This window comes from Amia ocellicauda, chromosome 16 (assembly GCF_036373705.1).
Source record: "Amia ocellicauda isolate fAmiCal2 chromosome 16, fAmiCal2.hap1, whole genome shotgun sequence".
NCBI lineage: Eukaryota > Metazoa > Chordata > Actinopteri > Amiiformes > Amiidae > Amia > Amia ocellicauda.
The window spans coordinates 5456938-5473831 of record NC_089865.1 but is presented as its reverse complement, the minus strand read 5'-3'; the positions used below and the strand labels follow the sequence as shown (position 1 = coordinate 5473831).

General features: G+C 39.8%; 2 protein-coding genes across 3 annotated transcripts; both read left to right on the top strand.

The window, feature by feature from the left end:
* Window positions 1–153: 153 nt before the first annotated feature.
* Window positions 154–3955, top strand: eaf2 (ELL associated factor 2). Its single transcript, XM_066687616.1, has 6 exons — window positions 154–367; window positions 779–873; window positions 1077–1213; window positions 1328–1530; window positions 1943–2215; window positions 2458–3955. Exons 1-6 carry the CDS (start codon window positions 265–267, stop codon window positions 2505–2507), a joined length of 861 nt encoding a protein of 286 aa, XP_066543713.1. The 5' UTR covers window positions 154–264; the 3' UTR covers window positions 2508–3955.
* A 792-nt stretch (window positions 3956–4747) lies between these two features.
* Window positions 4748–15506, top strand: cyp27a3 (cytochrome P450 family 27 subfamily A member 3). Of its 2 annotated transcripts, XM_066687886.1 has the most exons (9): window positions 4752–5119; window positions 6191–6381; window positions 6497–6696; window positions 8038–8235; window positions 8485–8648; window positions 9039–9205; window positions 10747–10828; window positions 11613–11816; window positions 14126–15506. In XM_066687886.1, the coding sequence occupies exons 1-9, from the start codon at window positions 4901–4903 to the stop codon at window positions 14255–14257; spliced, it is 1557 nt and encodes a 518-aa protein (XP_066543983.1). In that variant the 5' UTR covers window positions 4752–4900; the 3' UTR covers window positions 14258–15506. The 2 variants fall into 2 exon arrangements, with proteins under 2 accessions (XP_066543984.1, XP_066543983.1); XM_066687887.1 differs by lacking the exon at window positions 8038–8235 and having other exon boundaries at window positions 4748–5119.
* The last annotated feature ends 1388 nt before the right edge of the window (window positions 15507–16894 follow it).

Genomic DNA, 16894 nt, shown 5'->3' with positions numbered 1-16894 from the left:
GGAAGTATGGGCAGAGTCACGCCGCTGACATTTGGTACGACTTCCTCTTGAACACAGGAAACGCGCCTGATTGAGGGGTCTTTTAACCAATCATATTGCAGAATCACTCCTGATGGACGGGCAGACACGGAAAACTGACCAATCGCAAGGGAGACACAGCAGCATACAGGCCGGAGGGGTGAGGGGTCTTTACTGCCATAGAAGGTATCGAATGGCAGCGGAAAGTTACCTGTTTGTAACATATGGTAACAAACTTTTGTGAGAATGAATGGAGCGGCTTACTCTAACTTTGACAATAAAGAGCACATCCTGAAATTAGGCGAAACATTTGATAAACAGCCCAAATGCGCTTTCCACACTGTGCGATGTAAGTTGTGTCTTTTTTTTTTTTTAATTTTGGCTTTAATTAAAAATACAAAAAGACGAGATTAACTAAAGGTCCATCATTTGGGTGGATTGTTTTAACTGTATCTTTTAAGAACAGCATGTCAAGTTTTAGGTGAGTGCATACAAATATGATGCTAAATGTGTAAGTATAAGGTAAGCAAGTCTAAATATGACATGATTTGCATATAATGTTATGTTAATCTTAAATTGACCTTTTTTGCAGATATTATGACAAATTCACCGTTTATTGTGACTTGGCTGGTTGGTTAATGTACAGATGGCATAACTTTCTGTAGGCTAAGTGATTGTTAGCATTGTAGCGTCCTCTAGAGGTGTGTAATATAAAGTAAGATTAATAAATGCTACATTTCAATTTTTTCAATGAATTCAGATGACTTCAAGCCTGCTTCTATTGACACAACATGTGAGGGCGAGCTTGAGGTGGGAAAGGGGGAGCAGGTGACAATAACGTTGCCGAACCTTGAGGTAAGACCTGCAGTTTTCTTTAGGATGTATGTATGTGAAAGCAACCTCTCCTGAGATGTATTTTTTTGTAGTTGTCTGTCAGTTTTGTGATGCATTTGGTATCTCCTTTGCAGGTGCATGTTCAGACCGCTTATGCTTTAACCTTTGTGTCAACTTTACTAAACGTCCACACTGTATTTTTTCTGTCTTTCGTTTCTGTTTAGGGTTCCACCGCTCCCATGACAGTATTCAAAGGTTCAAAGAGGCCTTATATGAAAGAATGCATCCTCATCGTGAACCACGACACTGGAGAATATCGCCTCGAGAAGCTCAACAGTAACATAGCCGTGAAGAAAACCAGGTGATGGCTGAAAGTATTTTACTGTGGCGTGTGAGCTTTTGAAAATATGCACTATTCCAAACTCAAGTGGTTTGAGTTTGTGATACGACTTTCCTGTTCCCTGCCTCTATCCAGGGCTGAAGGGAGCAGTAAGATCCAGTCTCGGCTGGAGCAGCAGACCAGTCGGCTCAGTCAGCAGGTGAGAAACAGCAGCAGCAGCAGTGGCGGCGGCGGCGGCGGCGGCAGCAGCAGCAGCAGCAAGGCCCCTTCAGCCTCCAAGAACTCCCCCCCAAAAGAGAAGATGTCTCCCGCCTCTCCTATGGATGACATTGAGAGAGGTAACAGTTCCCCACTTCCCAACCAGGGTCCCTGGCTAAAAGAGCCTTATAGATTGGTTATGTACATTATAATATAACTCAACGTATGTATAATTTACTCAAAAGAAAGTATAGATTGTCTAATGAAACCTGACATTGCTCAAACTCTTCAGTTGCTTTAGTCTTGTCACCCTTGATGTGAAATTGTTGGAAAGAGCTTTTATGCTTTGAGATTCATACCACCTGCAAATTTGTCAAATGGGACTGAAGATTGATTGATTGATTTGACAGGTGTGTGTCCCCATTCTTTTTCTATAGCCAGACATTCTTTACTGCTTAAAACCGCGGAAAATATCATTTTAGTGAACCCGGGATGAGGACTTGACTTCTAAACTAAACTAAACTTCTTGTTCTGCTAACCGCGTTTCCTCAGAGCTGATGGCCGAGGCGCGTGTCATGGATCAGCTGAGCAGCGGAGACAGCTCGTCCGACTCCAAGAGCTCCTCCTCCTCTTCCTCCAGCAGCGACGACGGCTCCAGCAGCAGCGACTCCGAGGACGACCGGCACAGACCGGCTGGGCCCTCCACTCTGCCCTTCCCCCCTGTGCCGCAGGGCATGCCCATCCTGACCACCACCACCACCAGCAGCAGCAGCAGCAGCAGCAACCGGCCCGAGGAGGGCGGTGGGCATCTCATGAATACTCTCCGTAAGTGCAGGTTTGCTGTAGATGTACACAGAAAAGAGGGAAAAAACTCCCAATTCCGTCATTAATAGAACACGTAATGTGTCATAGTCATGTTATTTTTGGAAAACATGCATCAACTTTTTTACAACTTTCAACACGTTACAATTTTAGCACCTTTTAATGATTATAGCTTCATATCGTTTTGTCAGATGTGAGTTATAGGTCTTATTGTACTATCCCTTTAACATTTTGTTTCCTTGTAGAAAATGATCTCCAGCTCAGCGAGTCTGGGAGTGAAAGTGAAGATGACTGATCTCAAAGGACAGTGGCAAGAGACTGCATTACCATCAGGGTTAGAGTTGCCCCACAGATGCTCGAAACCGGAAAAGCAAGATGCCAGCAGCCCTAGCAGAACAGTGAAAGCAATTAAAAATTATGCCTGTTAAAGTAACTACTTCCTGTCTTCTCCCATTCTCAACATTTATTTATTTTTTAATGTAGGTAAGCATCTAAACTTAATGTTTTCTGTGAGAAGGGGCACGTCTTTGGAGCTGAGAACATATTAGGCATATTAGGCCTGTGGGAGAAGTGGTTCCTTCAAAACAATACGTTGACTAATCGAATAATATCTTCTTATGAAAGCCTATGAATGTTTACATAGAGAGCATAGTAGTCCATTGCAGTCAGTCTTGAAAGCATGTACATCGACCGAATATCATTCATACTTCAGCTGATGACATCTTAATTGAAGGACTTTATAGGCTGCTTTTTTTTTTTTATTAATAAATATTGGTAAATTCTATAGTGCTACATATCAGTTTCTCTATAGGATTTTCTACAAGGTGTTTTAGCTCTTTTGAGTAAGCACATAATGAAATATGCATATGTGAAATTGGGCTTTGAACTTGACTGAAGGTGCTGCAGGATTGTAGCTTTTGCTTCTTGTTTAGTATCAGAGATTTGAATTCATCACTTTCTGACAGGTTTGTTTTAACAGCTTGATGACAGGACACTGACTGAAGAAATGCTAGTAGTCCACAATATAAGGGATTTTGTGGACATTGTGTATGCATTTTTGAAGATTTTGAAGTCTCTTTTTTTTCTACTGTGGTTGTTACATATCAAAGCCAAACTTGGAAGAAGAAGGAAAAAAAGCCAATGCACTACTACTTGAAGTTTGATAATTTTGTGAAAATAAAAATGTCAATTTTCAATGACCAGGTGTGTCTTTTACGATTTTGCTTCTTGGCTTGGCCTCTAAAACCTGTGATACTTGAATTTGTCTTATTACACATGATTATATGAGTGATATGTACATAATATATAAGAATGATCACTATTTTCCTGCCTATGATTTAATGATCATTCTGCTTACAAATAAAATATAATTTAGCAAACTGTGATATATATATGTAATTAAAATAAGTGGATATTGTGGTGGTGGTGGTGGAGAAAACTACTAAATGTAATGCTTTTATTCCCTTTTGATGTATAGACAGACTTTCATATTCTTGAACTCTGAATTTTCTCCTCTTTTCAATGTTTTGATTGTATCTGTCAAGCACTGAACCTTACACGTTCATTGTCAAAGACAGATATTGTCATAAATGCTCTTGCTGCACTTCAAAGAAAACAAAGCCACATATTAAATGAAATGGCATGAGTCTGAAGAACCTGAAAGAAAGTCTGTTGGCTGGTAAATGCTTAACAATGTGCTAGACTTCAAATTCATTGTACAGGCGAATAAAGATTTTAAATCCATGTCTTCCTTCTTGACGTCTATGGTTATTTCTGCTGACAAACTGAGAAGCATCTGTTGTAATGTGGATTATTTCTGCCTAAGGGGAATAGATCTATAATTGGAACCTGCTGGGCAAAGGCTCTTAAAGATCGACTGATAAGATGGCTGCCCTCTTTGGTGGTAAAACATGGCTTTAGGACTTTGGCCATAGGCCTGAAATGAGAACCTATGCTGCACATTGCAGCAACTCTGAAATGTTTGCAACATAAGGAGAGCCAGATAGGGAATAAAACAACACAACATGGGAGGGGAATAAACAGGACCTTTACTGAAAGTTATTGCATGCATTAATTAAGCTACTATTCCAGTAGTTCAATGCATAATTTCTCTAATTTTGACCTTCATTACAGTAATCCCCCATCTCTTAAAATTAAATCTTCCCCTTTTACCTACTTAAAAATGGACCTTGGAATGGCATGACCTGTAATGTTACAATATTTTTTTAAACATACGTATTGTTCCTTGATAAAATAAAATCCGTTACAATGTAATGTAATGTTACAATGTAAAACAAAATATGGCAACAATTATTACCTTTTTATAATTAAAAGGCACTTCTGCAAGTTTTGTTTTGTATCATTACACAATTGTGGTGTATTATTAAATGCACCAAAGAGGAAAGCAGTGAGTGCATAATATTTGTACTGTATAGGAAGCACAGTAAGTGACTAATCGGTGGCAAAGGCTATATTTTGGATGCACATGTGTCTTTTATAAAATGTGCCACACTGGCTCGGTCCTGGCAACGCCGTGAGTGAGTTCAGGAAACCCGGGTTTATTAGCGGTCAGCAATACAAAACCTCATCTCTCAGACAAACACAGCACGTCGGCAGGACGCAAGGGGCTGCGAGGATCACGGCATTGCATCCCCAGCTGGCTTGGTTTCGTGTCTTGATCTGTGCGTTATGATGTTTTTCAAACTGTTTTTGAGGAGCGGATCTCAGGTCTGCAGACTGCAATGTGAGCCGGCGCTGAGGAGCGTCCTGTCCCGCCGCAGTCCTGCGTCTTCCTCCGCCGCGTTGTCCAAGATTAAAAGCATGGATGAACTGCAGGGACCCAGCTTCATGACATCTTTGTATTGGCTTTTCGTGAAGGGATACTTCAATAAGACCCACCAGATGCAAGTAGGTTGTTGTTTTTTATGGTGACGAATTGCAAAATAAGATGAGCTGCGAACTTCAATGCAGATTTATTACGAGGTCTCAAGACGCATATTTTGTAGTACTTTACCTAATAAAAAGTCATGCTAGTATTTTTACAGGGGGGAAGTGTTTTGAGACACATTCTTGTATTTTTGTAAAGTTCGACTATCAAAAAACCGTGACAACACTTATTAAATAAAAGAAAGCACACACATACATGGTGTAGTCGACAGACTGTAGTAAAATACAAATGCTTTTGTACAATACAGATGCAACATCCCCACAAATGCGTTTTCAGATTGACGTTCAATGCTTTCAAATGTAGGGGGTGGAAACAAACAAATACCTAAATACCTTTCAATTTTAAAGGCAAGTCTCGACATGGTGTCCACAGAATTTAAAAAAAAACATTTAGGTATAGTATATAGAAAGATACATAGATAATGAAAATGTTATATTGAGGTACTGGATTTTCATGTAGGCTAACTTTCAGTCAAGGATAAACGTTTCCACAAACTCACCATTCTTCATTTTATTATTATTATTATTATTATTATTATTATTATTATTATTATTATTATTATTATTAATATTATTTTATTACTTCAGTAATATATATATATATATATATATATATATATATATTTTTTTTTTCCTTTACCTTTTCCGGTTGACAACTTGCTCCTCCGGATCTCCTGGTTTACATTGCAGCCAAGCCCTCAACTACTGATCTGGACCGATTAGTCTCAAAATGGACTAAAGCTTATGTTGGGCACTGAGTGGGGACATATAAAAACTGGAGATCGTCTGCTCTCCAAATCCAGGGTGGGATGACCAAAAAGTACCCCCAATTCAAGTAATACTATATGGCTAGTAGTGTGATAACCCTCATTTGTTCAGTGATTGCACAGCTGATTAACCCCCAACTTTGTGGTGTTGGAGGATTAAAGAAGAAGACTGGAGAAATATGCTTTTTATGCAGTTATGTTATTGTAATGGATACAAAGCTTTCATGCAACATAATCATACAATTGTTTTTTTTTTTTGGATTAGATTGAGCACACAAAGATCTACGGCCCCCTGTGGAAGTCCAAGTACGGCCCCTTGGTGGTTGTAAACGTGGCGTCCGCCGAGCTGATCGAGCAGGTGCTGCGGCAGGAGGGGAAGCACCCGATCCGGTCGGACATGCCCCACTGGAGAGGCTACCGGGAGCTCCGCAAACAGGCCTACGGGCCCCTCACTGGGTGAGGGCCACTGACAGACACCAACCCCAATCAGAAGGGCACGGCAGACCCACAGGATACGGACAAAGTATATATAAAAGAGCGAACCCATAATTTTGTTTTGGGGCTTTTTTAGGTTGGGGGCAGAGTGGCAGTGCATCAGAAGTGTACTGAACCCACGGATGCTGAAGCCAAAGCATGTGTCCACCTTCTCCCCCGCCATCAACCAAGTGGTGACAGACTTCATCCAGAGAGTGCAGTGGCTCCGAGAGAAGCAGGAAGGCGGGGTTATGGTGCATGATGTGGCTGGGGAACTCTACAAATTTGCATTCGAAGGTAAGGCGCTAGCAGAGAATGGAAGTTGAGCGGAATTTGAGAGGCCTTTAGTCACCATTTGGTTTCATCTTACCTTAACAGCATAATCTCACTTGGCAGAGAGCACAATTCCTATTGAAATCAATTGACCTTCCTTTTATGAACTTCACTACCATATTCAGATGCTTTCTTTCTTTCTTTCTTTCTTTCTCCATCTTGTATACCGTATAGGGTAATTAGTCAGCTGATTGGGTTGTTGTATTCCTGGAATTCTGTTACTTGACTGACTGCCATGCAAATACCTTTTAATTAATTTCTCAATACAATTCGTGAATAAGACTTCGCTCCTTACAAGTCTAAACACATGACCTTCCCTTCAGTTTACATCTAGATTAGGCAGAGAGCACACAAGTTACAGCATGATGCCTTGTGATACCTCACTATTTTTCTGTTTTAGACAGTTGCTTGTTTTTGTCTTGTGTGTATGAGGGCCTGGAAACATTAAAGGTCAGTTTGTGCCTATTGTATTGAAAGTAATTTGCACTATGAGCCTCCAGGTCCCCTTAGACTTTGTCCACCTTGTCAGCTAGGGATACATGGAAGTTCATTATAAACTCAGTGTATTTTACAAGTGAAAATTCATGGATGGTGCCATCTTGGTGTAAAGTTAAGATGAAACAAAGAACAGTATGATTTCCACTGTGTGCAAAAATGTTTCTGTGTAATATCTTAAACAAATGTCACTAACGGGAATTTAATCAACAATTCACTTAGAATAAATTATTCATTTTCATTTAGTGTGTTTAAAAGGAGTTGGCCTTGAAGAAATTGCATTAAGCAAAGACCTTGAATTGATTAGATAAATGGCTCATTTAATTATCTTCTATCATTCTAGATTTCAACATCAAGTGTTTTTACTCTGTGTAAAGGCTGAAGGCTACTTCATAGTTGTAAACTAATTACTCATTATGGCTGGAGTTGTCTCACTGAAGATCAGATATGCACTTTTGAACAGCTTATATGTGTTGTTCTGGAGAAAGATGTTAATAAATAATGAATAGTAAACATAAATTGTTTATTTTCTCTTAAGTAATTTCTCTGGAATACACACTAATGCCACTGCACTATTAAATAAATTAAAATAAATCACATTAAGTGAAATAACTATAAACTAATGTTATTCCAGTTTTCTACAAAATTATTATATATCCCTACTGGTGTTTACTGATGAATGTGTGGAATTGAAAATGAACCTAGTCCTGGAGGAACATACTTGGTGTTTTTGTTTTTTCTCCTAAAAGAAAAATGAGTCTTAAAATGAAGATATAGATGTCACTACTTAATGGAGATACTGCTTTGTAGGAATTTGCTCCGTGCTGTTCGAGACCCGAATGGGCTGCCTCAATGAACACATTCCAGAGGAAACCCAGAAGTTTATCGACTCTGTGGGAGAGATGTTTCGCTTGTCTCCAATCTTAGTGCTGTTTCCTCAGTTCCTTTGGCCCTATCTGCCCTTCTGGAAACACTTTGTGGCAGTCTGGGACCATCTGTTCAAAGTTGGTGAGTTTTTAGTCGTGTTTTGGTTTTTATAGGGATCAGCATCTGATACAGGTGAGAAGGCATCCCACAATGCCTCTGGTTTTGGAATCACAACCTCTATACCATAATAAAACCAAACATCAGTAAAATCATAAAACACTAAGCGAAAATAAACCATACATAAAAAAAAAACACTTTCCCAGTTTCCTGAGGGTACTGCAGCAGAATGAGTTAGCAAAAGATGTTTGTCTCAATTTTGTTTGTCCACAGCCCAGAAGTTGATTGACAACAAGGTGATTGAGATCCAGGAGAAGGTCAATAAAGGTGAGCCAATTGAGGGCGAATATCTGACCCACCTCCTGGTCAGTGACAAGATGTCCATCACACAGATCCTGGGAAGCATTACGGAATTGCTGCTGGCTGGCGTGGACACAGTAAGATTCGCCGTATCTGCCATGATGGCTACACCATAGCTGTAGCTTTGGGGTATTGAAACGGGTACTACCACATAAAACACTGTGAATGTGTTAGTTTCTACAATAGCCTCTTACTGCATTCTTACATGGAGTATGTTTCCTTGCCAAACTACAGGGATGATTGAATGAGAATAGCATGTGTTATGTGCTATGGGTTCAAAGGTCATCCTGCAGTTAAAAAATAAATGTGTTCATCCAATGCAATCAAGTTGTCATGTGTTTATCAGTAAAATAGTCAAGTAGGCAGTAGAAGGTGTGTGGTTGTTCTCCGGTTTATACTTGATACTCGTCAGATTTACTTAAGGGTTAGTGAAGCGTGGTATTAAAGCTGGTGTTATGTATTCACAGACATCCAACACCATTTCATGGGCGCTGTACCACCTGGCACGAGAGCCAGAGATACAGGAAAAACTGCACCGGGAGGTGGACAGTGTTTGCCCAGGAGATAAAATACCCACAAGCGAAGACATTGCCAAGATGGTGTGGTTAAAGGCAATAGTGAGAGAAACACTAAGGTAGCCTATCAGTGCTTCTACACTTTACTTAGCTTAGTATTTTGAATCCTTCACATATGTGGATGCAGAGCAGTCTCCATGTCTGTTTCATCTTTTTAGATTTTAAATCAATCAGAAGTAAAGAGCCTAATGTTCAGTAACATATAAATACTGTTGAAATGCGCAGAGTTAATGAAACTTTTTGGCTATCATCCAAGAACTTCAAATGGAATATATCTGATACAAATGTATGGTTCTACACTCACCTAAAGGATTATTAGGAACACCTGTTCAATTTCTCATTCATGCAATTATCTAACCAACCAATCACATGGCAGTTGCTTCAATGCATTTAGGGGTGTGGTCCTGGTCAAGACAATCTCCTGAACTCCAAACTGAATGTCTGAATGGGAAAGAAAGGTGATTTAAGCAATTTTGAGCGTGGCATGGTTGTTGGTGCCAGACGGGCCGGTCTGAGTATTTCACAATCTGCTCAGTTACTGGGATTTTCACGCACAACCATTTCTAGGGTTTACAAAGAATGGTGTGAAAAGGGAAAAACATCCAGTATGCGGCAGTCCTGTGGGAGAAAATGCCTTGTTGATGCTAGAGGTCAGAGGAGAATGGGCCGACTGATTCAAGCTGATAGAAGAGCAACTTTGACTGAAATAACCACTCGTTACAACCGAGGTATGCAGCAAAGCATTTGTGAAGCCACAACACGTACAACCTTGAGGCGGATGGGCTACAACAGCAGAAGACCCCACCGGGTACCACTCATCTCCACTACAAATAGGAAAAAGAGGCTACAATTTGCACAAGCTCACCAAAATTGGACAGTTGAAGACTGGAAAAATGTTGCCTGGTCTGATGAGTCTTGATTTCTGTTGAGACATTCAGATGGTAGAGTCAGAATTTGGCGTCAACAGAATGAGAACATGGATCCATCATGCCTTGTTACCACTGTGCAGGCTGCTGGTGGTGGTGTAATGGTGTGGGGGATGTTTTCTTGGCACACTTTAGGCCCCTTAGTGCCAATTGGGCATCGTTTAAATGCCACGGCCTACCTGAGCATTGTTTCTGACCATGTCCATCCCTTTATGACCACCATGTACCCATCCTCTGATGGCTACTTCCAGCAGGATAATGCACCATGTCACAAAGGTCGAATCATTTCAAATTGGTTTCTTGAACATGACAATGAGTTCACTGTACTAAACTGGCCCCCACAGTCACCAGATCTCAACCCAATAGAGCATCTTTGGGATGTGGTGGAACGGGAGCTTCGTGCCCTGGATGTGCATCCCACAAATCTCCATCAACTGCAAGATGCTATCCTATCAATATGGGCCAACATTTCTAAAGAATGCTTTCAGCACCTTGTTGAATCAATGCCACGTAGATTAAGGCAGTTCTGAAGGCGAAAGGGGGTCAAACACAGTATTAGTATGGTGTTCCTAATAATCCTTTAGGTGAGTGTATATCTGAAGGATTCTTTGGTCACATATGTTGCAGCTCATCTGCTGCATTGGCACCACTCTTAATAAATGTCTCTGTTTCAGACTGTACCCGGTTGTGCCAGGTAATGCCCGAGTCACGGCTGAAAAAGAGATTGTGGTTGGTGATTACATCTTCCCAAAAAAGGTGAGTTAATAAATGTAAACTCTATTCTTAACGGGAAACTGCCACCATTTCAAAATCATGTCTTTTTGCGTCTTTATGTGTTGTTTTATTGTATTAGTAAGATACATTTTACATGTTTTAAAGGTGCTTATAGAATCCATCTGGAAGAGTGGTATGTATAATTTACCCAATAATGGCGAATGTCAACCTCAGACATGTATATCCTCTCAGTTTATCCGGATATTTGGTGTCATACCGTCCCAAACAGCGGAAAAATGACAGAATCACCAGATTTTCTCAACAGCAACTATCAAGTCATCCAAGTGTTAGCATTTCATGGTTTGCTCTTCCCGATAGTAATCGATCAGGAAGAGTTGTATGTATCTTACTTATACACTATAAGAGCACATAAAAGGGAAACAAAAACTTGATTTTAGCAATGGCTGCAGTTTCGCTTGAACTTATAAAATACGGAGGCGCTAGTGTACGGGAAGTGATACAATGTTTCCTTTCTGTGTCAAAGTATTAGAACAGTGTATATTAACCCATTCTCTCTCTTAATTGTTTTGTGAAAAAATAAGACAAATTTCCACAGTGGTACGTTAAGAACCTTAAGTGGATGGTATTTAAACCTTTGTTTTTAAAGATCTTAAAAACTGATTTCTGTATTAGCTGTACTGTTGGACTATCAAAAGGACACTCACTCACAGTGCTTATGAGCCCCAGCATATTCACAACGTTGCTGCAAATGTAAGATAAAGTAGACTGTGTGTGCAGGTCCCTTAAAGAGCTGGTTGTGTTTCAGACTCTCTTCCACCTCTGTCACTATGCTGTGTCCTACGATGAGTGCAACTTCCCCGAGCCTCAGACCTTCCTGCCTCAACGCTGGCTCCGAGGAGAGGAGAGGTTCAAGCAGCACCCATTCAGCTCGGTGCCCTTCGGCTTTGGCATCCGGGCCTGCTTGGGCAAGAGGGTGGCTGAGCTGGAGATGTACTGTATTCTGTCCCGGGTAAATAGTGTTAGGGATCGCTGACTGACTGCAGAGGACAGGAAGGATAATGACAATGAGGGAGCAAAAGCATTAGAAGAGTAACAGATGATAATTTCGTATTTTTAATGACTGCGTTACTAATGGAGCCGCTGTAACAAATGTTTTGGGTGACGAACAGACAGCGTGTATTTTGTGTCTTACTTTTCTATGTTTGATACCATTTAAATTGTTGTCTCATTATGGTTTAATGTTAAATGACGACCCCACCTTTTTTGTCTTTACTTTGTTTTAATTTTGTAATCCTCTAACTATTTCTGATAATGTGTAACACTGCCAAAGGAAAGAAACATGCAAAAAGCTGGACTTTCAACTTCGGTCAAAGCAAACATGTCTCGGTTTTACTGTAATGATAAGACCCTTTCTAGTCAATTATTTACTCTGAAAAGTATCCAATGTTTTATTTTATCATTGTTGTTTTTGATTAACCCAGCTGCATATTTAATTCTGAAAAGTGTTACTTATTGGCCTTTTTTTTTTTGGAAGTAATAATTCCAAAGCTTATAATATATTCTGATTATTGCGAAACATATATAGTACTGTGCAAAAGTTTTAGGCAGGTGTGAAAAAATGCTGTAAAGTAAGAATGCTTTCAAAAATAGACATGTTAATAGATTATATTTATCAATTAACAAAATGCAAAGTGAGTGACCACCCTTTGCCTTCAAAACAGCATAAATTCTTGCACAGTCAGGGATTTTGTAGGCATATAGTCAGGTGTAGGATTAAACAATTATACCAGACTGGTGGTAATGATCATCAATTCAATATGTAGGTTGAAACACAATAATTAACTGAAAGAGAAACAACTGTGGAGGAGGAATAAAACTGGGTGAGGAACAGCCAAACTCAGCTAAGGTGAGGCTGCTGAAGACAGTTTATGGTCAAAAGTCATACACCATGGCAAGACTGAGCACAGCAACAAGACACAAGGTAGTTATACTGCATCAGCAAGGTCTCTCCCAGGCAGACATTTCAAGGCAGACGGGTTTCCAGATGTGCTGTCCAAGCTCTTTTGAAGAAGCACAAAGAAACAGGCAACGTGAGGACCGTAGATGCAGTGGTCAGTCAAGGAAACTTACTGCGGCAGATCATACTTACTTCCCTTCACAATCGGAAAATGTCCAGCAGTGCCATCAGCTCAGAACTGGCCGAAAACAGTGGGACCCTGGTACACCCATCTACTGTCCGGAGAAGTCTGGTCAGAAGTGGACTTCATGGAAGACTTGTGGCCAGAAAGCCATACCTCCGACGTGGCAACAAGGCCAAGCGACTCAATTATGCATGAAAACACAGGAACTGGGCTGCAGAAAAATGGCAGCAGGTACTCTGGGCTGATGAGTCAAAATTTGGAAAATCTGGCTGTAGCAGAAGGCAGTTTGTTCACCGAAGGGCTGGAGAGCGGTACACGAATGAGTGTATGCGGGCAACAGTGAAGCATGGTGGAGGTTCCTTGCAAGTTTGGGGCTGCATTTCTGCAAATGGAGTTGGGGATTTGGTCAGAATGAATGGTCTTCTCAATGCTGAGAAGTACAGGCAGATACTTATCCATCATGCAATACTATCAGGGAGCATCTGATTGGCCATAAAGAAGAACAAGGAGTCCTGGAAGTGATGGTATGGCCCCCACAGAGCCCTGATCTCAACATCATCGAGTCTGTCTGGGATTACATGGAGAGAGAGAAGCAACTGAGGCTGCCTAAATCCACAGAAGAACTGTGGTTAGTTCTCCAAGATGTTTGGGCCAACCTACCTGCCGAGTTCCTTCAAAAACTGTGCAAGTGAACCTAGAAGAACTGATGCTGTTTTGAAGGCAAAGGGTTTCTTCTGTTCACTCACTCTGCATTTAGTTAATTGATAAATCTATTAACATGTCTATTTTTGAAAGCATTCTTACTTTACAGCACTTCTTCACACCTGCCTAGAACTTTTGCACAGTACATTTACAAATTAAGCTCTTAAATGTAAATACATCTCAAATTCCCATGGGCACGTGCAATTCTGTATTTCCAGATATTTGCAATATCTGAATATTTACTCATCTTAATAATGGAAACAAAAAGTTGTGAACATATGTTTCTTTATCAAGTTGCCCCTCGTAAAAACAAAAAGTGCTCATCTAAAACTTCACAAAGTGTAACGTAAAGCCATGTAGCTGCAGTCAAACAAGAGTGACAACTATATTATTATAGGGTTAGTAATTAAATACATAGCATATAACTACCATGATGTTCATAGTTCTTCATTGTTCCCTGCTTTTTCTTTTGCAGCTGATGAAACACTTTGAAGTTCGCCCTGATCCTTCGGGAAAAACAGTCAAACCGATAACCAGGACTCTCCTCGTACCCGGGACACCTATCAGCCTGCAGTTTCGGGATAGGAGATTGAAGCAATCAGAGTAAATAAAGAAAAACAAAAAGTAACAACATATGGGCACTGTTTAAACATGGTAGCGTTTTATAGTGTTTAGTGTTTATTCTGTTACTAAGTTAATTAAAACTGCGTGAAGGGAAGCAGCTGAGAGTTGAATTCGCCAATTTGTCTCAGTTGACCAAACGACTCTTAAGATTCAAGCACGGCACTGCCCGTCTCTGCCTCTTCAAACGCTGTCATTTATACGATATTCATATAAATCATCCAGCATAAAAAATGCTATTGATTAATATATTTTTGTGTTCGTTTTGTGACTGACTCATTTTATAACACAATAATCCATATATTTTATGGTAATTTGCTGTTCCGGGTGTTGCTCTAGCGCTGACAGGACTGCTGTGCTGTAGATGCTGTCAGACAGGTATGAATTTCTTTCCCAAATATTGCTCTTTCATAGTCCATGTGGGTCGGCAATAAGGAGATTGAATGGTGTGAGATTTAGCTGAACCTTCAAGCTCTAAGCCACTCTCTAGAGTAGCCAGGTTAAAATGGGATTTTGCAGTAAATAAGGGGAGAAATGTATTAAAAGACAGAAGTTTTTTAGATTCCAGTGCTAGGCTTATGTAGTATTAGAATAATGTATATTAATGTTTGAAAAACCATGTAAACCATGTTGAATTAAGTAATCTGTTACACAGCTTTACAATCATCATCATTACCATCGTAGATTAGTCAGAAATGTGTATGTTGAAGTCAGTTTTTCCTAACTACATTCTGCGATTTTGCACCTGATTTTCCAGATGTCTCTTTTAAATGTGCCAAGACAGGAAGTGACATCTGTTCGATCTGTTAGTGTTCCTGTTTTTTCTTATCTAACTATCTCAAAACATCATTTGATATTTTTAAGACGAGACATTCCAAAGCAAACACGCATTCCTAGAATGAATAACCATACATAGCCTGGATAATGATCCTATAATAATAGGTCGTTAATGTATATCAGTGAGGTTTACAAAATAGACAAAATAGTTTGCTTATAGAATAATAGATGCTTGTTAATTTGTTATTCTGAGAAGTGTACCTTGGAAAATGGGTTTTGGACCTTTCAAGTTTTATTTTGGTATTTAGTTGAATTGTTTAGTTTTTACTGACAAACAAAAAGGAGTAAGTGCCTGAAAGTATGTATTATGCATTACATTGTGTATGTTTGTAATAATGCCAGTGTTCACATTTAGAATGATATCAAAATAACCCCAATAAAGTCACTTCAAAGAGAAATCTGTTTTATGATCAAAATGCATTTCATGAGCTTAAGTGGTAGATCATTGGGAAAGGATGCCTCCTAGTGGACAGTGTGGGTTATTACTATTAAAGTTAAACTTTCCAAACCATTTCAATACTAAGGGCTATATTGGAAATGATGTTCATATGCTGCTAAAGTGAGAAGCTGAGAGAAAATCACAGTTCTGAATATTGTGGTTTCACTTCTCAATGTATTAAAAACAAAAAAAATCTTGAGCTGTGAATAGGGATGAAACCAGAGACTATCATTAGCAGATTCCCTTATCCAGGGTGACTTACACAACATAGGAGCATTATAAAAGTGCAATACAGTGTAAGATTACACATCAAAAACATACAATTACAAGTTCAAAATTACATAAGTGCACGAGAAAATGATACAGTATATACAAGTCCTACATCCTAGATTGTGATCAAAGTAAGTTAAGATCAAGGGAAGGGGACGTAGGCAAAATACAACATAGCAACATGAGTACTAGCAATGTACATACAGTATGTTCCTACATCCCTAGAGGCTATTTGCAATTTATGTATCTTTATATTATTCTCACTTGTGACTCACATGGGGGTACATCAAATATGCACTTTTTGTATATATTTTTTTAAACGATGTTTGGCATAGCTACATGCTTGTGTCTGTGTCTTAATGCTAGCCTAGTAATTCCCTTTACAGCTCCTACAATTCACTACTTAAATCAAGCAAGACAGGCCGAAGTCTATATTCTCATGACCTTTGCTGAGTCTCAACAATTGACATGTTGTAACATTACTTTGTCGAACTGCTCAAGCACGTCTTCAATCTCAGTGCTGGAAAAAAACATACCACATTACAATTGCAAGTGAGTCATAGCAAACCTGAAGAAAGCAGATCATTTTGTTGGTTAATTAAGATACTATTTTTTACTCGGCAGCCTCGGATTGTCAAGGTTAGACTGACAGGGAAGAGGAACCCAAGTGCGGATGTACACAAAACCTGGAAACAGGCAGGGGTCGAAGCCGGCAAGCAGGAGTGTCAAATCCATGAGTCGTGGTCGATGATCAGGAAACACAAGTCAAAGGGCAAAAGGGATCACAAGGAAGGAGTGCTTGGAAGTGCTATAGTGAGATAGACAAGACTGAGCATTGAATGGAAGTCACTGAGGGGTTTATATGCAGTGGAGAGGGGAGCAGGGTACCAGCGGTGGAGATGCTGAACGAATGTGGAAGAGGACAGGACGAACAAGTGCACATGGTGTTGTGGAATGTAAATTGAATAATAGGACAAGGAGCTGAGGAAGTGTGGGGGCGTAGCTGTGACACAGATTAAGATTTGTTTTAGCTATTTGCACATTTTTGTACATTGCTAATAACAAAATAAGGCTGGG